The 24,609-nt window shown below is 41.8% G+C and overlaps 2 protein-coding genes across 2 annotated transcripts in view; one reads left to right on the forward strand and one right to left on the reverse strand.

Annotated features, from left to right (window-relative positions):
* LOC121911227 (G-protein coupled receptor 4-like) overlaps window positions 1-24,609 on the reverse strand; it is a 723,099-nt gene that overhangs the window by 235,189 nt on the left and 463,301 nt on the right. The gene's annotated exons all lie outside the window — the stretch shown is intronic.
* slc30a6 (solute carrier family 30 member 6) overlaps window positions 3,424-24,609 on the forward strand; it is a 64,767-nt gene continuing 43,581 nt past the window's right edge. The window contains exons 1-4 of the mRNA XM_042432472.1: window positions 3,424-3,643; window positions 5,070-5,116; window positions 7,441-7,527; window positions 16,081-16,165. Coding sequence (XP_042288406.1) covers window positions 3,460-3,643; window positions 5,070-5,116; window positions 7,441-7,527; window positions 16,081-16,165 — 403 coding nt within the window. The 5' untranslated portion in view covers window positions 3,424-3,459. The remainder of the gene's footprint in view (window positions 3,644-5,069; window positions 5,117-7,440; window positions 7,528-16,080; window positions 16,166-24,609) is intronic.

A 24,609-nucleotide genomic window follows, 5' to 3' on the forward strand; every position in this document is an offset into this window, starting at 1 on the left:
TTCCGTCCGGCAGGCGGCCATCTTGGTTTTGAGAAACTTGTATTGCACTTACAAAGGCTGGCCAATGGATGGCGGCAGTGTATGGGATGACACACTAGAGTCCACTGTGTTGGCTGATGTGCAACTATACCATTGAAACCCCATGCATATATAAGAAAACGGCTTTTGAATAGCTGTCCACTGTAGTGACCGCTATGCATGAAAGGGTTAAAGTTAGCGTTCAAAAGTGTTATGAGTCCTAACTGAGCAGAAGTTCTGAAGTTCTTTTCTAAACTCAACAAATAAATGAGTGTTAGAAACATAGAATAGAAAAACTTCATGTGCATGACATAATAAGGAACTTCATTCATACTCCAGCATGTGTGCTTCATTTTGGCAAAGTTTTATTAAGTGACCGCTGATGCAAACCAACCGGCAGCCTCCACACCTCGACAGCCGCTAGCTGCTCCAACAGACTCCCATTCAAAAAGCCTCAACTTCTCTCTAGAAATATTAAGTCAATCATTTTTCCCAAGGAGTCATTATGGTCTCGACCTCTAAATTCAGACCCTCTAATAAGTGTGCTGAAGGTCATTTGGGAAATTATTGCTCCATTAATATGATTTGAAGACTTACAGTAGCTTTAATGTCTGTCATGTGAGTGTTGATTGACAGTTCTGATTAACAGTTGGCTCACCTGCTGCTCTCCTCGTCTCCGGGAACGTAAAACGTTACCAAACACTTTTCATTGGATTTTCTGACACACCACAACGAGCTGCTTCACTTCTCCGTTTATAGCTTGATTGGTGCGTGCTATTATCCAACGTCGAGATTTGACGACGGAGCCAGATGTTTCTGGCATATTTACAAGCTGCACTTTTCTTCCACAAACCTTAACACTGCGCTGCATTTATCAGCAGTATTATTGTAAATGCTCATGTTGCACATGGGGCATTTATTTGAGGGTTAACATGTGTGGCAGGAAACAGATCCAGAGGCCGTTCAGGGCTGCAAACCAGATGGAGAAATTACATGTACTATTACCCTTCAGTCTGCACCACTTCCTCCACAAAACAAAAAAAAAATCTGTCTGTCTGTCTGACTTTCTCTTATTCCCTTTTTCATGTCTCTTCTTGTGCATAAGTTTACAATTTTACAATCTTTGTTTTTTTCTCTCTTTCTTCTTCTGCTACTCTTTGTCCTCAGATATCACTCCTTTCTCTCTCTCTTTACATCACAGTGTCAATCGCATGAGGCCCCGCTCAGCTTGGGGGCCTCAGAGTGACACTTGACGAACAGTTGCATGCAAAGAAATCTCCCTTCACTCGCCATACAAATGAGCAACCACATACAGTATTCCACACAGACACGCACACACACTCAACTTTAACCGAAATGTGCATGAACACACACACACACACACACACAAAATCGTATCAAAGAGTTTGTCGCCACACACACACACACACACAAACACACTCTCGGTTCTGTAGGGCCCCAGACATAATGCACACATTTTCACGCTTTAATCCGTCACGCTTTTGCTTCTTTCTCCCATACTCTTTGATTACATGAATGATACCCCGCTGACTCCTCCTCCTGACTTTCTGAACATCGCCTTCACTCTCTGCACGCACAGTCACATTTAAACATTTTACTTTTTAACTTCTAATATGATTAAATTTATGCTTGTTCGCAATGACAAAAGGCCTGTCGTCAGAAGATTGACAGATGTGTCAAAACTACACCTGATTGGATGAACCACTCGATGAGCTTTCATTTAAACTAATGAGTTTTTAGTTTTTTATTATATATGTACAGACGGGTGACAAATTAAAGGAAATACTGGTCCAGGTCTGAATGTTTGACCCCTACAGTGAGGGGGTCTGGGGGCTTTGTTATGCTGACATGGTTCGGTACACTTGTCCCCTTAGAAGGAAGGGTCACCGCTAATCAATACAAAGTTGTTCTGATTGATCACCTTTATCCTATGATGAAACATGATCTGATGGGAGTGGTCTCTTCCAGGATGACAATGACCCAATTCACAGGACACACGGGCTCACTGAATGGTTTGATGAGTATGTGAATCATATACTGTGACCTTCACAGTCACCAGATCTCAACCCAGTTGAACTCCTATTGGAGATTTTGGACTGACGTGTTGGACGGCGCTCTCCACCACCATCATCAAAACACCAAATGAGGGAATATCTTTATGAAGAATGATGTTCATCCCTCCAGTAGAGTCCAGAGACTGTAGAATCAATGCCAAGGAGCATTGAAGCTGTCCCAACACCTTACTAAGACACGTTTTTCTTTTAATTTGTCACCTGTCTATATGACTGTCATTACAGATGTGTTTGTTCCAAATATTTCTCAAGAAAAGTGGAAGTTTGAATTCATTTTAAAGGATCAGAATATAGAATTCATAATAACCTGATGATGACAAACAGTGATATACATATGTGTCGATCTTTTTTTTCAATGTTCAACATGTTTTATACCATTTTAAAATTAACTTTAAGTCTCTTAAATGTATGGAAGTAAAATATGCGGTATTATTGTGTTTGTAAAACTGAGTCAACCCCGGTTTTATCTTTTGTCCTCTTTTGTTTGATATTTATGTTTATCTGTTCTGTTGCTCATATTTTGGCATTTATACTTGGAATTTTGTTTTTCTTTTTGTGTGTTTCTTGTGTCAGGACAAGATTGTATATGTTTCATTTCATTCTCTTCAATTTAAAAATTAAACCTGTAGCAGCTCTTCACATTTAGAATATATTTTACATATTTTTTTTTTTTTATTGTAAATCTCTTTCTTTTTAAATATTATTTAGGATTACTTAATTTTGTGCATATTTTGGCATTTATACTTGGAATTATGTTTTTCTTTTTGTGTGTTTCTTGTGTCAACACACACAGACTGTTGGTCAATATTGTATACGTTTCATTTCATTCTCTTCAATTTAAAAATTAAACCTGTAGCAGCTCTTCACACTTAGAATATATTTTACTTTTTTTTTTTATTGCAAATCTTTCTTTTTAGATATTATTTAGGACTACTTCATTTTGTGTCTATTTTGACTGTTATACACAACAACACCAAGGCCTGTATGTGCAAACCTACTTGATAATAAACCTGATTCCAAAAAGATTTCAGTATATGTCAATTTTTTTGACTTACTCTCTTGTAATGTTGACCTAAAATGTCACAAATTTCATTTAATATCTCATAATTCTATCCTCAGTAGTTTTAATTTTCATAATTTCTAAACTTTTTTTTTTTTTTTTGGCAGTAATAGTCTTCCATACAGCGGACTTTGGCTGTCAAAGAGGGAAAAAGCTCGATGTCTATATCATCTGGACAGTCTCACTACACTGTGTTTTCTCTCGATGATGATGTACTGATCTGTGGGTTGACGCATGCGCCGCGCAGACATATGGGAAAAAAGGGATGATGGGTACAGGAAGTCCAAAATGGCGATGGACGGAATGATGTCCACGTCTGCGGGTCTGTCTTACCACAATGTCGGGGACTTTTATCCCAGAAAGTTCGGCCAGAAGCCGGACGTGGTGCCGTCCGGGGTGACGGAGAGGAAAGTGGGGCCGCTGGATAAACCTGACATGGTGTCTGTGGACGTCATTAATATAAACGATCCAGGTTTGTTATGCTAACAGGCTAACGGCTAACAACACGTACTCAAACTGTTTCTCCGAGCTCAACTTTTGTATGTATTCCCTTGTTAGTGGATTATAATGACAGTAAAAACACCAGCAGAGTATTTAACGGCTGTTAAAAGATGATGTTTGTGTTTACAGCTAATTCAGCAACATTGGACGCATATGTGATGCTGTCAAACGTCTAACTTCTGTCATAAACCAGCAGTCAGGTGTCCATATGAGCAGTGAAAGAGGTTTTCCTCGCTGTAATCATTCCTCCTGTTCATACTGGATATTAAAAGATCCTTCAAATGTGCTTTCAATGTAAAGTGATGGAGGCCAAAATCCACAGTGTGTCCACACAGTCATTTAAAAGTCTCTGTGAATCTTCTATTCAGCTTCATCAGTCTGAGTTAGTCATATCAAGTGGATATCTGACACATTTACAGTCTGTTTAAGCATCAAATTCCCTCTTTGTGTTTCCTCGGACAGTGTTTCCCTGTTGAGCTGCAGTGGAAGTATAGTAACAAAAAGAGGAACTTTGGCACTAAAAAGACTGTAACGTTGAAAGATATCTACTTGATTTGACTCATTTGGACGCTGAAGCTTCATATTAGCTTCAGATAAACTTTTAAATACATTTTGTCCTCCATCTCTTCCATTGTAAGGTCATTATGAAGGAATCTTCTAATGGTCAGTATGAACAGGAGGAATGATTACAGTTCATTTGGGCTCCTGACTGTTGTTTTAAGCTCTTTAAAGCTCAAGGACAGAATAATCTGTAATGTTGATATGATGGATAATTTGGAGTTGATATGAAAGTTCCCAGAAATCTTACTAGCTATGTTTTGATATGTTGTCTGTGATGTGGATAAAGCCTAATATCACAGTATATATATATGTGCTTTTATATATTGTGATATAAAGAAGAGAAACTGTTAATAGAGGAAATAAACCAACAGGAATGTCAGTAAATGAATTACCCGACAAATCAAGAAACTTCATCACAGTGATGCAAATATTATATTAAAACACATCAATGAACCACAGCGCTGCACTGGGAGACATGTTATAAAGTGTCAGAAAAGTCGTCTTGTTATAATTTCATGGTGACGCCTTCGAATGTCATCCTGAATCCAAAGATATTCACTTTACTGTCATTTATGACAAAAGAAAGCTTCAAATCTTCACACTTGAGAACCAACAAGCAGCAAAAATTTGTCATTTTTGCTTAAAAAATGACTAAAATGATTGTTGGATTATTTAAATAGTCTATTGATAGACTAATCTATTAATCGACTACTTGTTGCAGCTGTACTGGAAACACCTGTCAGTATAACTTCCTATATATTCAGTATCATTTCATGCTCATACTCTGTTTTCATTACGTGTTGACGTCTATATCTGATGTCTGTGTTCCTCCGCAGACGTCCCCATGCACAGGAAGAAGCATGAGCACGACACCTACGTCTTGGTGAGTGTCCTCTGAGTGTTTTACTGGTTTATCGATTAGATTTTTAGGTTTCAGTGTTGATCTTTTTATCTCCTCACGACTCACACGCACTAACTCGTCCCAAAACATTTCCTGCACATTTCCAGGTCTATATTTATATCCTGAGACTCTACTGGGATATCTTTGCATGATTTCCAGTTAAACTGTTTCCGTCAACAAACCATGAAACAAACTATAGACGCAGGATTTCACAACTTTTTCTTGTTCTTTACTCAAAATGTCAATCGAAAGCAGGTTGAAGCCCTGAATTTTGACTTGCAGGCATCAGAACAGGATATAAATAACAAAAAAAACAACACAAAAAGCATTATTTTGGCCCTTTTTCTTGTATTTTTCTTGTATTTAGTTGACATTTGAATCGTGGAAAGACTAGTTTTCTTAAATGCAAACATTTGATTAAATCATCATGGCGCCAACTGATGCTTTGCATGCAACGTGCTACAACAACATGAACTCCTATAACCTTTAATCTGCAACGTTCCTACAATAATCACCATTAAAATGTCTGTTTACTACTCTGGTTTTAGCGTATTTCACATATGAAAACTTTAACATTTGTTTTGCATATAAAATTCCAACATTTAGGAAAATAAATAAAGCAAACATTCTTCACTGACACACATTTGATTATATGTAAGTTATTCTTTGTGCAGCGTCGGTGTTTGTTGCTGGTTTAGTTGTTTCTCATCTTCACAGTTTGATCTGAAGATGTAAAACTGTTACAGAACAGCTGCTCTCCTCTCTCAGCAGAGACTCACTGAAGGTGCACAAACTCTAAACTGTACATGAAAACCAATCAAACTATATCAAAGGAAAAGAAAATCACCATCAAGCTCAGCAAAGAGAACAAATTAAAAAGACCCTTCATTACTTGTTTTTTTGGTTAACAGTGATTGAAACTAATTCTCTCGTATCTCCGTCTTACTGAAGCTTATTGAGTTTATTAGAACGGCACAAACGGAGGCTTTTAAATCTGGAAACATTTGCACATTTATCAACTTCCAGCTTCAGACTGAACCAGTTAAACTGCAGGATCACACTGAGATAAATCAAATCATGACCAGTCGGAGCTGATTCCTGCGTAATATGAAATAACATCTGCTTCTGTGCTGAAAGCTTCACAGAGCAGCGCTGAGTCTTCGCCGTCTTTCACATCTGTTGTCAAACATCGTTCATCATCAGAGTGTTTGAATCGTCAGCGCTAAAAGACACGACTTTATTACAGAAGAACAAAGTCAAGCAGCAGCTTAAAGGTGTATTATGTGGTTTTCTGTTACTGTTATGATGTTGGATATTTATGTTAAACGTGGCCAGAAAACAAAGAAAATGAGCTTTGGGATGGATTATGGTGATGTTGGGGCCTCCTGTCTATCTCCTCAGTTATTTTAAGTTGTTTGAAATTTACGCCTCAAGTTTGAATCGCAGCCGGACGACGAGAGACGTGTGCTCTAATTGACCTTTAACCTCGACCCTGATGACAGAGGCTGAACTGAGGGGCTGCATGAAGGACCAGTAGAAGACAAATAAGAAGTTTTTAACTGGAAATCATGTAAAGATATTCCAGTAGAGCCCCAGAATATAAATATAGAGGCTGGAAATGTGCAGAATATGTCCTCTTTAAACTGGTTTGGGTTTATAATGGCTACAGGCCAGTTTAGAGAGTTTAGAGCTGCAACAGTTGGTCCATTAAGTGATTAGATGATCAACAGAAAATTAATTGGCAACTATTTTGATCATCCAATAATTGTTTTAGTCACTTTTTAAAGGAAAAATTTCAAACATCTGCCGGTTGCAGCTTCTCAAATGTGATGATTTGAAGCTTTTTTCGTGTCATAAATGACAGTAAACAGATAGATGAGACAAAACAAGACATCTGAAGACATCATCATAAACTATAAGCAATTATAGCGACGTCAGCAATTATATATATGTAATTATTATTAACAGCCTTTAAATGCAGCAAATATTTGAGTTTGTTTAATGACTTTCTTGCTTTATGAGACATTTATACAGGTTAAAATACTGTACTGGATAAGACTGACTGTGTTCCTGTCGGTGTTGTACACTAACTCACCACACGGTGGCGTTGTAGGTCAAGCTTTGCCTTCCACTCTGCTGCTTGACCACCACACTGCACTTCATGCATCAGATTATATTTTCATTCAGTCTTTGCAACTATACAAGATTATTTTTAGCCTCTGTTTTATTTCTGCTGCACACACTCTCTCTGTTAAATGTTGATTAAATTATCTATATAATTATAATTCATATATGTTGATTTGCAGGGCACCATCCATCCGTTCAGGAAGACACACAGATCCATCTTTGGGAAACTCCAGCAAGAGTTCAGACTGGTTTCTTCAGATCGACGGGTGAGTTTGGGTTAAAAACTATCCTGATGTCAGACGTTAGAACGACTCGTGTCGTCTCTGCTATTTTTTTATTTATTTTTTTATTATTATTATCAAGCAACCAAATCTGCCTGGTTGTCATCATCCGAACCTCCTGTTGGATTTCACTCAGTCGTTAGCGTTAGCGGAGAATCCTCACTTTATAATCCCATTAAACCGTAAGCTGGTTAGATTCTGTGTCTCATAAACAGAGTCAAACTCAAACACCTCCAGTAATCCTGTTTTCCTAGTAGGTCACCATGTTCTAGTGAAAGCAGCGGGGATGAAGCCCTCGGAGCGAAACGCTGAGTGCCGCTTCACTCTGTCGGACACGTTGACCTGTGGTCGTCACCCTGTTTTAATAAAATGCTCCTTTAGACTCACAGGTCTAAAACGCGTCGCTCGTAGAGACGGAGGAGCTTCGGTTCCAGTCAGGCGTCTCCTGGACATAAATGTAAGGGGTGCAGGTTTGTTAGCGGCCGTTCAAGCAACTACCGTGTGTTTAGAAATCCTGAAAGACTGTCCGGTACCACGAGACTAAAGGTCCTTTACTGTGGTTCCCATCAAACACTCATAACTCTGAGAGCTCATCAGCAGGCCCACGCAGAAGCCGCGGGCTTTTTTTTACAGTTTTCAACTCTGATCCAGAATGTTCTTTTTGCTTGTAATGTGATAACAAAGATTGTTTTTGAGCCAAAATAAGCACACAAACAATATATTAAAACAACCTAAAATGACCTCAAGCAGGCTGAAAGAAATATTTAGTAGATTTTTAGTAGAACCGTTGTTTTATTTTATCACAAACATTTCAAAACAAAGTGTTTGTTGGAAAAGTCGACCAGCATAAAACGCAAGGTTCAATGTGGAGCAGAGAGAGAACATTAATAATCTCCCAACAATTAACACTACAACACATAAACAAATAAATACATAAATAAATAACTGGTATGACCCTTTGACCTCAACTTCAACATGACACTGAAACATAAAACTTACAAGCAGCATCTCTATTGGTTTAAAATCTGTGGAGGTGTCGTCAGAGTTCTGCGGACGTTCATCAGGTGTTACGAAGTATTCTGTGACCCAGCAATGAGAGTCGACTCAGACTTTTACAGTCGAATCGCTGCCCTTTTTTTATTATTATTATACACAAAGTAAATGCAGCTCGACATCATGACAGGATGCAAACTTTAACAGATTCTCATCTCTAAATGATCTAAACACATAACTGTGATGGAAACGGAGCGACTGTGTTTCCTGCTTCAACTCCGGTGTCATCGACTCCGCGGCTGACTTCGCTGTCAGCAGCCAATCAGGAGAGACGCTCCCTGGTGCTTTCTGGATTTTATAGCCGAACTGAAACCGAGACGCACCGTGTGGAAATCTGAAGCTTTCACATCACAGATGATGAACAACAGCATTAAAACGCCAGTCATGCAGCTAAAACATGAGACTCATGCGGGCCGTTAAATCATTTTAGTGCGGGGCGGCTGCTCTGCAGGTGCGCTTGTTTTACTGTAACCGGGTAACCTGATGCACCAGATGGTCTGACGTCTCTGGAAACAGTTTGGAAAAGAGCAGACACACAAAAAAAAATACTTGACAGGTGATTGGATGAACCGTCTGTCTAATAATCTGAAATATCGCTGCTACAAACGTATTGATCATATCACCACAGAGTCAGCCTAGATGCATTTCACATGCTTTGTATCCTGCGCTGCGTTAGCTTATAATGCTAATAATGCTAATGATAATAATAGCATCCACATTATTAATCTCCCAGTGTCTGGAAGCACGGAGCCCCATCATGCATTAACAACTAAAACTTTCTCATAATATAATAAATAAATGTAAATAAGTTAATAATTCATAATAATTACGAGATAAAGCCTCCATTTTTCTTTCTTTACTTCCATACAAACTTCCAGTGATGTTTGTTGTTTCTGTAAAGATTATTTCATCCTCACAGTTTTCTTCCTCATCTGCTTCAGTGCTTTGTGATTGTGCAGTAAAGATTGATTATTTTATAGCATTCTGGGTAAAAAAAGGAAGAAGAAGGATTGTTCAGCTGCTCAACAGACTCTTTAAACGAAGGATAAAAGCTTAAATCTGTAAGTTAGTCATTTTATTTTCCTGTGGTGGTGAATCCCCAGATATTACACAGTCTGCAGGTAATTCCTGACGATTACAGTCGGTTAAAGTCACAGTCCGCATTAAAACACCAGAACGAGTAATTCTGCGGAGCAAGTCAGTCACAGAAAACCAGCGAAGAAGAAGAAACAATAAACTGTTTCCGTCTCTGCAGCGGCTTCCTGACGTTTAGTTTATCGCAGCAGATTCCAACAGTCAGAGCAGAGAAAGGAGGCAGATCAGCTGCGTTTAACTCGCATGAAGCCGTCCGACGTCGTTGTTGTTGTTGTTGTTGTGTTTCTTCTTCTACTGCCACCGTCTGCTGCCGCCAAAGCTCCGTTTTCAGTAGAGAAGAACGCTGTTTTAGTCTGGACGGAGGGCTGAAATGTAGAGAGAAAGATGCGTTTACCAAGTTAGCCGGCTTAGTGTGGACATGATGTGTGTTAAAAGATATTTCGCCTGGTTAAATGAAGTTATTAAAGTTCTGGTCTGATTCATTCTGCACTTATTCCTCCTCTCCTAATAAACTCCTCCTCCTCAGAATCAGCTGAAGCTCTGTGTGAATGTTTGCGCTGCGTTCGGTGGTCGGTCGGTCGGTCGGTCGGGTTTTCTCTCACACTTTTTCCAGCAGCGATGAATATTTCATAATGAATAAAATGCCAAGAAGGAGCAGAGAACCTGAACTTTAGTCACTGCAGGCTGCCTGATAAACATAAATTAAATATTCCACCTCGGCAGCAACACTAAACCTGCTGTTATAAAAACAGAGTTCGTCCTAATTTCCAGGTTTAGTTCAAATGCTTGGAATGATTTTTATTCCTCCTAAAATTAGACGACATGGTTTAAAAAAAACAGGGACAGATGTGGAGTCTGAGTAAAAAAAACTGCATCCAGTGGAAACAGGAGAGACATGATGATGATGAAGGTGAAGGCCTCTCAGACGTTATTGTGTGTGTGTGTGTGTGTGTCAGTGTTATTGTGCTATAATCCACTTTGACCACACGCTGGCGGGGGGTCTCGCCTTCTCATAGAGGCTGGGATTGGATTACACGGTGTCGTACTCGGCTTAGAGACCAAACACAGTTCAAAACCGGCGAAAGTCGAGATGTGCTTCCTCAGCGCCTCGTCGTCGGCCCTCGCCCTCGTGTCGTCTCGTGTCGTCTCGTGTCTCCCGTTACCTTTTCGTGTTGTGAAATCAAACTGTGAGTGTTGTCAACATCTGATTCCAGGTACAGTTTTTGACCGATACAGGAGGAGTTTTATTTTACAGCGGAGTGGCTGATACCGGATACTTTCTGCTGATGTCTGTCGTCTGTAAATCTGGAACGTTTTCATGCAGGAAGTGTTTTTTCTCTGTGTTGAAGGAGTCTTCGCTGTCCTCTCTCTGTCCTCCGTTTTCCTTTTAAATGTGTTCATTTAATACACTCAAAGCAAACTAATGAAACGTTATCATCATGCTTTAATGGAAGATAACCCCGTCTACCTGCTAAGTAATATCATATCATTATAATGATAATAATACTTTATATTTGTTGCACATTTCATACAAAAAGATGCAGCATAATGTGCCTCATAAAACATGAAAAACATTCAAAATGATGTTAAAAAGAGACTTAAAAACTATTTTATTCATTATCGAGTAATCTGTAGATTATCCTCTCAATTAATCGATGTTGTTTGGTTCAGAAAATGTCGATCAGCGTTTCCCAAAACCCAAGAAGACGTTCTGAAATGTCTTATATCAGCCCCAAACCCAAAGATATTCAGTTTACTGTCATAGAGACTAAAGAAAGAAAGAAAATATTCACATTCAAGAAGCTGGAATCAGAGAATGACTCAAAACGATTAATCGATAATCAAACTAGTCGGGATTAATTTAATTAGTTGGCAGGTAATTGTTTAGTTGTTGAAGCTCTAATTAATAGTAAATAAAATGACTGTAGTGATACTTTAAGTCAGGTTAAAACCAAAAATCTGTCTATAACAGGTACATAATAAAAATTTATTATACTATATATTATATTATTTGTTTTCTGGGGGAAAAAAACACTCAAAACTATCTCAGTGTCTCTCCTCTGCTCCGCTGGTACGTCTGTCAGCAGGTCTTAACGAGGGGAGTCACATCCACCTGCTACATGACGCACATTTCCTAATTTGGGCGTCACTCCCGGAGCTGGGGGTGTTCCCCAGAGATAAAGCTGAACTACTGACACATGCTTCATGAACAATTTCTAAAATTAAAAGTGTAATAAAAACAAAAACAGGATTTTTAAGCCTCTTTCCACTTTTATTCGAATACAAATACAAATAATTTTGCTGCCTCAACAAATACAGATACAAATACAGATACAAATACAGATACTGGGCTCTCTGCTCATCCCAAAGTTAATCTGCTGAATTGACAGAAACGTGTATTTTCAGATGAACATTTCTCTTGTACATTACATACATGTGTAGTGTTGTAGGTTGGTGGTTGAGCTCATCAGCTGCAGTAACTGAACGTCCTGATGAAAGTGGAGCATCAGGCCGTCAGCGGAGGGAAGACGTGACCGGAGGACGAGACAGCGAGACGACCGAGGCGTTATCTCGTTTCTGCTGCTGCTGCAGCAGCAACTGAGTCGGAAAACTCCTCCTCTGCCCGCGTTAACAGGCCTCCACTGCCGCCGCCGCCGCCGCCGCTGATCCATTATGTAAATAGGTTTATTCTGAGAGAACACGGTCGCCCCGGAGACACAGAGCCTCCACGGCTATGATCTGACGAGAGGAAGAGCAGGAGAGGACGGGGTTTTTTTTTTCTGTCTGGTAAAAAAAATTCCTCCCAACCTCAAAGTCTTCTTCCTGCTCTGCCTCACGTCTTCGGACCTAATGAGTCACGCCTTCTGCTCACCATGATGACACACATTTGCCCGATGATGCGGCAGTGGCAGCGGCGGCGGCGGCGGCTTGGCACGGCGCTTGATGATGATGCAATCAGGCCTGGCGTCAGCAGGGGCTCCATATTTTAATACAGTACCTGGTGACTGAGCTGCTGCTGCAGCCCTGTCACTCTCAATGTCACATGTAACCTCGACACGCCGTCATGCCGCCAGACGGCCGGGGCCACGCCGCTGACGGACAGACGGGGGCAGCAGAGCGTCAGGATTTAACAACTCTGCTCCCGGCGCTCTGTGTGTGTGTGTGTGTGTGTGTGTACGTGAAGGGGGGGTTGGGAATGTTTTGGAGTGCTGTCTCTCTGTTTGCACACACAGACACACACACACATGCATGCACACACACACACACACACACACACACACACACACACATACACACACACACTGTGGGTCTCCCATGCCTGTCGCTTGCTAGTGCTGTCACCAGACGCCCCAGTGCTGTCATAACACAGCACACCACAGTAATTGTAGATTTCACAGCACTCGGCGCTCCCTACCACGGCATATGAGTCCAACACGAAGTGACAGGCCAGGACACACACACACACACACACACACACACACACACACACACACACACACACACACACACACACACACACACTCGTTCCCTTGTTCCATTTCTTGTTTCTCTTCCGTGTGACACAAACACACACTCTCTCTCTCTCTCTCTCTCTCTCTGCTCACTGGGCGAGTTTAGATTCAAGGTTTTATTTTTTTTTTTCCTTCATTGAAAATTCTGCTGAATTTACATCCCAGCAGACGGAGAACAGACGGGATTGTTTGTTTGTTTGTTTGTTAGTAAATCAACGGTATCGATGCTTTGTCTAAACGTTTAAACAACCTATCTGAACGTTCTCTCAACGTGTGACCTGTCGTGGTTCTTTAGAGGATGGTTGTCTTTGGCGAAACGCCGCACAAAACCAGTATATTAGTGTTTTGACAGGAGGATCATAAAGACGTTCAGACCAATCAGAGCGCTCCATCTTTCACAACTTGCACACATGTGATCTGTAAAGGACTTCACTGCTCCACCTGACAGCAGCAACAACCAATTATAAGTTTAAATTAATAAATTAGGGCTGCGACTAATGATTCTTTCCATTATTGACTAATCTGTTGATTATTTTCTCAATTAATCCATAAAAAAAAAAAAAGAAAAAAGTCCAAGATGACACAAAGATCTTCAGTTTACTGTCAGAGAGGTTAAAGAAACCAGGAAATATTCACATTTAAGAAGCTGAATCAGAGAATTTGGACTTTTATTTTCCTTAAAAAATAACTCAAAATGATTAATTGATTATCAGAATAGTTGGTGATTAATGTTGGCGACTAATCGGCGAGTCATTGCAGCGTCATGATAAATGTTGACCAGGCAGTGATGAGTCAGTTAAGAGGCCTTAAAGATTACATGTCTTCTTCTTCTTCCTTCAGCTGGATGTTTGTTCTGTGCAGAGTTTGTGTTTTCATTCATCTGCTGAAGTTTCTCTGAGTTCACCTTAAATATCAGTTTAACTAGTGAACCAACGAGCATCATGTGTGACATCACAAACACTGAGACTGAAGTTACAGGAGGAGGTGAAGGAGGAGACGCCTGGAGTTAATCAACAGTATTTCCAGGTTCAGAGATGTTCTGGATGTTTACATGAGGGGAAAAGGAGGAGATGTCATCATTCATTCATTCATTCAAAATTCTTAAAACACGTCTGGAGGATGTCTTTAAGTTCTTTTAGATGATTCGATCTATACAATATAAATATGATTACATATAAATATATAAACCTGATTAAACGTAACTAGAGCTGCAACGATAAGTTAATTAATTGATGGACAGAAAATTAATCTGCAACTGTTGTGATTATTAATTAATCCTTTAATTAATAATCGTCATTCAGCCATTTCCTGGTTTCTTTACTCTTTATGACAGTAAACTGAAGATCTTTGAGTCGTGGACAAAATAAAACATTTGAAGACGTCGTCTTTTTCAAATTTTTCACCTTTTTCTGACATTTTATAGCTCAAACGACTAATCGATCAATAGAGAACATGATTGACAGGTTTGATAAACATATAGAGCAGATCATCCATTCAGAAGTAGAAAGACTGATATTATTATATTTGTATAATCCAGGTTTGTCCTGAAATAGAAAACATGTTCAATCTCAGTCAGACAAAACTATATAAGGTGTCTGCAGGTCTTAAATAATCATCAATAATAATCAATGTATGATGTGAGTTTTGTGATGCATTTTTTGATGCATGTAAGAATTTTGGAGTTGTTTTTAGCTTTATTTCCTCCTTTGTGGTCGAGTTATTTCTCTGTTTCAGTGTTTAAATAGTGAATATCTAAATAACTTGACTCCTGCGTATAACTGATGAGCAGCTCTCTGCTCTCTGGACGTGACCTTCCCCTCAGCTGCTGTTTCTCTGATGAACTGATTCAGACTGTAGTGAACATGTTAGACCACACGGCCGGTCAGCAGAGAACTCGCCCCCCAAAACCCCCCCCCCGGCGGAGCGGGTCAGCTGCTGCGGGTCGACGGCTGCGGGTCGACGGCTGCAGGTCGACGGCAGGGCGGGAAGCTCGCTCTCAATCCTGTGGTCAAAAGCCCAGCGACGGCCCCCCGCTCGGTTTGTAGGTCTGGATTGAGATTAGACGGCGAGCTGGTCACCTGCCAGAGCGTCCCGCTACAGGACGCCAACCGACAGCCGGAGAGGAGGAGGAGGAGGAGGAGGAGGAGGAGGAGGAGGAGGAGGAGGAGGAGATTTATAACAGAAAGCCTCCATTACAAGCTGGAGCTGCTACAACTCATGATTATTTTCATTATTGATTGATCAGTCAATCTTGTTTTGTGTTGAGCAAGTGTCCAAAACCCCAAAAATATTCAATTTACTGTTAAAATATTCACATTGAAGAAGCTGGAATCAGAGAATTTTGACTCAAAACAATTAATCAATTATAAAAATAGTTGATATTTGTAATTACACTATTAACGGTACTTAATAGCTGTGGTACTTTTTTGAGAAACATCTAATATTTCGTTCTTTTAGCGTCTTTTCTCCCATCGAATCACAAAGCTTTAAACTGGTGGAAGCAGCTGCTGTAACGGAGCCGAGTTGTTTTAAAATATGGAAAGTCATTTTTTCCAGAAAGACAGATGAAAGAAACGCTGAGAGAGGAATGACATTTGAGTTACAGAAGCTGGTGGAACAGAGGCTAGACAGGAAATGACATCATGACTTCGGCTCTCTCTCTCTCACTTTTTATTTCCCAGAAGTCTTTGAGCAGCCAGCAGAGATTCATCCAGCCGTCTGTCTGTCTGTCTTAAAAGAAAACATCACGCTGATATCTCCCATCACCCCGTGTGTAAACTGAGCGACCTCCGTCGGGCCTCGACCCAAAGGTTGAGCCACTCTGCTCCTCGTCTTATTGTTCTGTAAATGTTTTTGTTTGTTTGTTTGTCGTTTTCAGTCGTGGAGGATCCTGCTGTTCGGGGCTCTCAACCTGCTGTGTACCGGCTGTCTGCTGATGTGGTGCAGCTCCACCAACAGCATGGGTGAGCACACACACACACACACACACACACACACACACACTCGTACAAAAAAACAAACAAACACACGCGGTGACAGAGCGACATGCAGATAGACACATGCAAACTGACACACACACACACACAGACTGACAGAAAGAAAACACACTTTGAGACTCGGACACAGACGTTAACAGGCGGAGATATCTGTCTATACACAGTAAACACAGATTGACAGTTACACACACACACACACATGCACGTGCACAGAGAAGTGTGTGTGTGTGTGCTGCAGGTTGAAGCACACACTGTGAACAAGTCTTTAGGAAGTGTGTTAGCAGTGTCGTCTCACCACAGGGGTTCAGACTGATCCTGCTGCTGCTGCTGCTGCTGGTGTGTGTGTGTGTGTGTGATTCTTTGTGTGTGTGTGTGTGTGTGTTGGGGGGGGGGGGGGGGGGGGTCACCTCAGTCAAAATATGGCATTTTAAAGGGCACGTCGTAGAAACAGAGTCCTTCACAGCGTCTGTTTTCACCCTCTGGTGCTACGACACAGAGAACACATCTGTCATATTGACGAGGGCCTGACATCCATCGCAGTTTACAGAACCACCTCCTGCTTCAAGTTTGACCTACTGCGCTTACCGTAGATGCGCGCACACACACACACACACACACACACACACACACACACACACACACACACACACACACACACACACACACACACACACACACACACACACACACACGGTTCTCCTGAGCATTGAGGGATTATTACCAATATTACCAAAAGTTTGACCCACAGATGAAGTGGTTGAGATCATCTGGATGAACATCTGGTCTGACTGCTGTTTGTCACCAACGTCCCAAATGCCAATTAGGATTATTTTAATTATCGATTGTTCTGCCAATTATTCTCTCAATTGATTAATTAATTATTTTGTCAGTTTTGGAGACTAATTGTCGCAGCTCTAATGCTAATTAACAAAAAATATTTCTCGTATTGTGAAGGAAGAAGATGAGATTAGAGCTGATCAGATGATAAATTGATGCCATTACTACTGTTTTGATAAGGGATCAATCATTTTGAGTCATTATTTAAAAAAAAAAAAAAAAGCCAAATTTCACAGGTTCAGCTTCTCCAGTGTGAATAATTTGTGGTCTCTTTCTTCTTCTATGATAATAAAGTGAATATTTTGGGTTTGTGGACTATTGATCAGACATTTGAGGACGTTTGCTGCAGCCCTTCTTTAGATCATAAAACCGTTACGTGTCAGTGTTTTTCCCGTCTGCTACATCAGGACGCTGTCGTTTCCAGATGTTTTCATTTCTGGAGGACGATTTCAGAACAATCAGCTGTGAGCGGTCTTTAGTTTAAACCAGAGACGAGGACGTTGATGTGGTTTCACAGGTAATGTGTCGGAGCAGATAAAGACTTACATCAGGCTCTGATTGATGCTGCCTCCAGTCATAACATGTCACATTCTCCTGATGTTCTGATGATGACTCGTCTGTTTCAGGATGTTTTTAATCCTGTGTAGTTCAGTCTGGAGGGTTTTTCCTCCCCGGGTACGATGCGTTTGGGCATATCTGATCACAGCGATCGCACCAGAACAACAGCAGAGACCCTCAGAGGAACTGGTCCCAGTCTAGACACCAACAAATTCTGGAGCATCTGATTGACTATAAGGCTGCAAGTTTGAGCTAAAGGGCTCCCGTAGCCAGATGTGCTTCAACTGAAATCAACAGTTACATGCAGCTGGAGAACGAGTCGAGGTCCGACCAGGACTTACAAGCACATGGAGCTTCTTCCTGTGTTTATGTCCTCTCTCCCGCCCCAGACACATCTGACCAATGAGAGGAGAGAACGTTCTCATCTGGCTTTTTAATGATGCGTTTTGGTTCACGTGGATTTACCGACTCATCCTCAGATTCAGACCAGAACCCACAAACTGTAGATTTCCTGCTTTGAGTCCAAATACTGCTGCAGAAAATCACTTCCTGTTCTAGAAACATGAAGTATGGAGAGTTTTGTGTGTTTTAAGCATTTTGAATATCTGCATGAATTATTGTCTGTCACTAGCGTCCATAAGTGTGTGTGTGTGTGTGTGTGTGTGTGTGTGTGTGTGTGTGTGTGTGTGTTACCTAGTGGACTGTGTGAGCAGAACAGCAGCACTTAAAACCATTTCTCTGCCTCAGCTGAGCTGTCCACTGGCTTCGCTCTGGACGATGTGACAAGCTTATATTTAGGACGCCTAAAAGAAACACACACACACACACACACACACACACACACACACACGGGGGGCCAGATTTAAACTCTCATACAGGGAGCGGTTCTCACAGGTATGCGAAGGCCAAATTTAAAGGTAAAGAGGATGTAACAGTGCGATGAAATAGCTTTTAAAATGAGCTTGTAGACGTCATCAGAATCACAGCGTGTCACATGCTGAGGTTAAGGTCAAGGGTCAAGCATCCAACAGAGGTCAGTTTAGAGTCTTTCTGTGTGTATCATCCTTTAATTTCTCTGTAAAAAGTCAAGTTTGAACAAATTCAAAGGAACAAGCGAGTCATTTGAAGTGAGTAAAGCAGCTGTCTGAAGCTTTCTTTGTTGGTAATTTTTGCCATCAACATATTTCTGTCTGTCTGTCTCTTACCGATCGAGTCCCACAGACAGATGTGCAGTGAGACAGCGGGCTCAGAGTGTTTATGGTCAGCGAGGCTCGTGTCTGCCACCAACATTAAATCCTCTCAGGGATTCCATCACTCAGGAAAAAACTGCTGCCATGAAAAGAACAACATGCAACCTTATCCCTGCTCACCCGCTCCGCCTGCAAGAACACACACACACACACACACACACACACACACACACACACACACACACACACACACACACAGAGAGAGAGAGAGTGGTGGCGTCGGGTGTCGTGCAGACAGGAAGCGGAGGACAGAGGTATCGAACAAACAGGGAGGGAGGAGAGGGGGGGGGAAGGCGACACCGCCGTCGATACTCGTCCCCCCAGTCAGAACAGCAGCAGCAGACAGACAGACAGACAGCGGCCGGGTCTCAATACTGTCAGTCATTTTCCTTCTGATTTACACACACACACACACACACAACCAGTTCCACCAGTTCTGTCCTCTCAGTGCAGTTCGGAGGTTTTTTCTCACTTCTCACTATGTCCTCTGTGAAGGACACACAGACAACATTCAACACAACATACTAAGACTGAAATGTCATGACAACATGCACACACATGCTCAGTCAGACAGTAATCTAGATGAAAGCCGACTACATCAGCTGTCTGCAGTCACGACATCCTGTAAACTGCACAGTGAAAACGACTGTTCACCTCTCCATCGTAGAGACAAAAAAATAAACTGATCGCCACCTTTAATAACCTTGTAACTAACAGTCTTTTGGTTGCTTTTAATAAGCAGGTTTAAAAAAAACACACACACATAATAAGGCACTTTAAAGGGAGCACTGGTTAGCTTAGCATGTAGCCCGGCCTGTGCTACCGATGGGAGCTTTGTCGCCAACGCTGCGAGACCGCTGAGTCGCTGAGTGGACAGTATGGATGAGGAAAGGAGCGTGTAATCCGTTGATGAGATGTTAGCGTTACCTAACCTTTCAAATAAACTTAAAAACGTTCTAGTTGCTAGTCTCTAGTTAGCTTACAGCCAGTTTGTGGTGAATAAATATAAAGTTGCACGACTAACACAGACGAAAATTCACTTTGCGTTCTCACTGAACACACGGTAAGAATTGATTCAACATAAATGCTTAACAGTGTTGCAAAAACGTGAGAATAATATGAGAGTACAGGGATATAATGGACATCTTGCTGTTGCTATGGATACCGGCGTGATGTATGTTTATTATGGGATAGAAGGAGCTGAGTATCACGCAGCCAGACGTCTCCGCTCTGCTGTGATAAAAAAAAACTGAGGTTCAGTCTCATTATTCTCATTCACTGTTAGCCGTCATTCCTAAACACTGACTGTGTGTGTGTGTGTGTGTGTGTGTGTGTGTGTGTGTGGTTATACAGTATGCTTTAGTATGGCTGTGTGTGTGTGTGTGTGTGTGTGTGTGTGTGTTGTACTCTTGTGTCAGAGCCAATGAGATCTCTTCATCGTGTCCTTAGCTGTTGGCTAAAGACCCTGATGATGTGGAGCGTTCAGTGTTTGTCTTCCACCTCATTAGACGGAGACACACACACACACACACACACACACACACACACACACACACACACACACACACACACACGTGTTGTGCTTGCATTACAACGTTTGCTTACCTCATGGACAAACAGATCTGCTCTTTTCAGGTTCACATCTACAGACGTTCACAGATGTTGTTTCATAGCTGACAGTAGAGCTGCAAAGATTAATTGATTAGTTAATTGGCAGAACATTAATTGGTGAATATTTTGTCAGAATAGTGACAGATATTTGCAGCTTCACAGATGTGAGAATCTGAAGCTTCTCTGTGTCGTACATGATGGTGAACTGAATGTTTTTGGGTTAATCAGACAAAACAAGACTGTTGAAGACGTCACTACAGGAGTAAATAACTGGCATAATGACAAAACCATTAATTGAGTTTATAATCGTTAGTTGCAGCCCTACCTTCAAACATTTCTTCGAGTGTGATGTGTAATATTTTTATGCACATATTTCTACACTTTTACAGCAGATGATCTCCAGATATAAGAGATGTTGCACGTCTTTTACATTTTATTTAACGCAGGAAGTGCTGCATTCATATGAACATTAGTCATTCTGTCCTTGTTCAACACTTCAGTCTGTAAAGTGAATGTTTGACCCGTTAAATACCAGAAGATATGACATATTATAATATTATCATTTCTGTACCGCATCATAGAGACATCATGGTTACATTTCTGCAGACTTGCACGCTTGTTACAACATCAAATGTGTCATTTGCAGGCGTCCTGTCACATTTTTATTCAGTTTAAATTAAAATAACTTCCTTATTAACTCTGTGTCTCTGCAGCAGCAGGCTTGTACCGAATGGCTGCTCATCAAAACTTTGCTCTGCGCTCCACAAGACTAGTTCATGTTATGGATATGATTTGGATGTGATATCACCAAGTGCGCACACACACACACACATGGACGCACACTGACGGCTATAGGCGCTCACGAGTAACCACGATCGGACGATATATGAAAACGACGGTCCGTCTCTACTTTGCAGCGTGTGTAAGTCGGTCAGTTTGAACTGTTTGTGTGTTTGGAGAATGTGTACATCCCACGCCTCCAGTGCATTTCTGCCTTTAGTTCGTTTAAATGAAGCGTAACCCACATAGACGCCTGATGACACACACACACACACACACACACACACAACGCACACACACATGCACACATGCACACGCACGTCCCCGTTGACCCCCCCTTTGCAAGTCTAATAACATGTTCTAGAGCAACTGACGCAGACGAAGCCTCGCGTACATTCTGTACATGCCGGCACTCTGCTGCAGGAACATATGCATGATAACACACACACACACACACACACACACACACACACACACACACACACACACACACACACTCTTAGCTCTTCTCTGGCCCCATTAGCTCATGACTAACAGCTTAACAGACGTGTAAATACACATACTATACAACACACACATCTGGTCACATCTTCTCTTGGCTGTCAGCCTGTTTGCAAACACACACACACACACACACACACACACAAACACACACATACATACACAAACACACACTCACACACACACACGCGCGGTGAGGCGGTTAACCCTTGGTCGACCTGTGAATCTGCTGAAAGAGATCATATGACCGCTGCTGCTTATCCAAACACACTGTTCCTGATCTCATTTCCTGTGTGTTTGTGTGTGTGTGTGTTTGTACACACAACACGTGTGTAAAAGTCTAGTTAGTGAAGAGAACATGGGACCAGATTGCAGTACGTGTGTGTGTGTGTGTGTGTGTGTGTGTGTGTGTGTGTGTGTGTGTGTGTGTATGAATCTTTTCCAGCTCACTGCCTGCGTGGGGAACATGGTGCAGACAGTATTTTGCACGTGTCTCTTCTGAGTTTTGTGAAGTGATAAAAGATGTTCGTGTTCTCAGATTCATCAGACTGCCCGTGTTGTGAGTCACTGACCTTCACGCACGTTTCAGCCTCAATCCTGCGGATACGAAGCGTGACCTTTGACCGATTCTGAACATTTTTACGTCCAATCACCCTCATTAGAGTCGTGTTTGTGTCCACCTAATGAATCCAGTATTCAGTCTCCTTTTAGGTCTGTAAAAACCATAGACTGTATGAAAATATGGATGTGGTTACCGTGACGTCACCCGTTGGCAGTACGTCATCTTGGCGTGACTCTGCCTAACTCCCAGCCAATCAAAAATGGACAAAGAGGCGGGCCGAACGGCTGAAACAAGCCACCTAGCGGCTGGCGGACCTGTCACTCAAAGCAGCCATGTCCTTCATTATGCAGAACTTTACGGCTTAATAAAATTTAAACAGGTGAGTTATAAAAAAATTCACCCCCCGTACAGTTGTCATGAAAGAGGAAATTAGCTACAGAGACCAAAACCGTTGTTTGTACCAGACTGTAAACATGTTTATTTCTGCTGTAAAGTTGGACATTTTAACATGGAGGTCTATGGGGATTGACTTGCTATTGGAGCCTCAAGTGGTCATTTCAGGCCCATACTCTTGGTTGCTAAGGTGGTTGCTAAGGTGTTGCTAGATTTGGGCTCCAACATGTACGGATGGATTTGAGAAGTTGACATTTGGAGTAAAGAAGGAGAAAAAGCCCCAGAATATAAATATAGAGCTGGAAATGTTCAGAATATGTGTCCTTTAAAATCTTTTGTAATTGACTCAGTGATGACTCTTTAGTTCACTTCTACTCTTGTTGACTCATCCGAGCACATCAGGCTACAACCGTCACTGTGTGTGTGAAGAGTGTGTGTGTGTGTGTGTGTGTGTGTGTGTGTGTGTGTGTGTGTGTGTGTGTGTGTGTGCGTGCGTGCGTGTGTGTGTGTGTGTGTGTGTGTGTGTGTTGAAGTGCTGTTTAAGCAGAGTCGTTGTTGCACTGTTGCTGAAACATAATCTGATGATGATTCTACAAAACTCGTGTGTGTGTGTGTGTGTGTGTGTGTGTGTGTGTGTGTGTGTGTGTGTGTGTGTGTGTGTGTGTGTGTGTGTGTGTGTGTGTGTGTGTGTGTGCAGTCAGACTGGTCCTCCTGTATCAAATTGTGCAGTGGACAAACTGGATCAGCTTTCAGCCTTTAACAAAGTAAATACATCAGCTTTTTGTCTCACCAGACACACACACACATACACACACACACACACACACACTGCAGCAGTTCAGGCATACTTGTATCCGTCCGTCTGTCTGTTTCCTTTTTTTTTTTACACACCAGCAGCCTTCCTCTGTGTGTCATTTAAACCATCTACTCCTCTCTCTATCTGACTCTCACACACCTCTCACCTCTGTCTGTCACCTGACCCCCCCCACCCATCCATCCACCCCCCCGCCACCCATCCATCCACCCCCCCGCCCCCCCTCACCCTGCTGCTGGACCGTCTTACATCTCCACATCCTCCTCACACACCTGAGAGAACTTGCCCCGGTCGTAACCCTACAGGCAGCTGAAACGCATCATAAATCTTACATCACTTGCACTTTCACTTGAATTCTTTATTTTTGGGTAAAATCTGGTGAGGTTGTACTCCGGCCAGGCTGTCACTGTGTCTACCTGTATCCTTTACACTGGGACTCTTTATCCCATGATTTGAATGGACACATATTCTGCACATTTCCAGGGTCTATATTTCTATTCTGGAATATTTTTGCATGATTTCCAGTTAAAAACCACCTTATTTATCTTCTACTGGTCCTTCATGCAGCCCCTCAGTTCAGCCTCTGTCTGAAACAGGCTGTTTTAGCTCCTGTCTCTTTAAGACCACTTTAGACTGAAGATTCTCAACGAGACAAGTTGAAACTTGCAACTACTTGCAATGTGCAACGATCTGAAACCTGCCAGTTTACACCGATGTGACTAGACAGGACAGTGTATTGTTTCCATAGCAACAAGTCTCTTTATTTCCGTTCTGACTGCCGACTTTTCAGGCTTTTTTGTAGCCGGATAATTAGTAGAGAGGGTTGAGAATTTGCAAATTTCCTCAGACAGATTGATGGGTTGATCGTCTCTTTCCTGTGTCCAGAACTCTGCTGTTTCAACCAGCTGACAGTCTGTAACTGACTTGACCAGCTGACTTCGCTACGAGCTGATTGGCTGTTGAAAAGGTGATGTGCCTCACGTTCTAAAACCAGCCACCGGCGACTTGACCAGCTGAGTCTCAGGCGACGCCGTCAGCCGGCTTGAGTCGGCTTCCCCCGCAATGTTCTAAAACAGTTTCATCTCGCTGTGAATGTTTGGCCTTC

The sequence above is a fragment of the Thunnus maccoyii genome, chromosome 14 (genome assembly GCF_910596095.1).
Source record: "Thunnus maccoyii chromosome 14, fThuMac1.1, whole genome shotgun sequence".
Taxonomy (NCBI): domain Eukaryota; kingdom Metazoa; phylum Chordata; class Actinopteri; order Scombriformes; family Scombridae; genus Thunnus; species Thunnus maccoyii.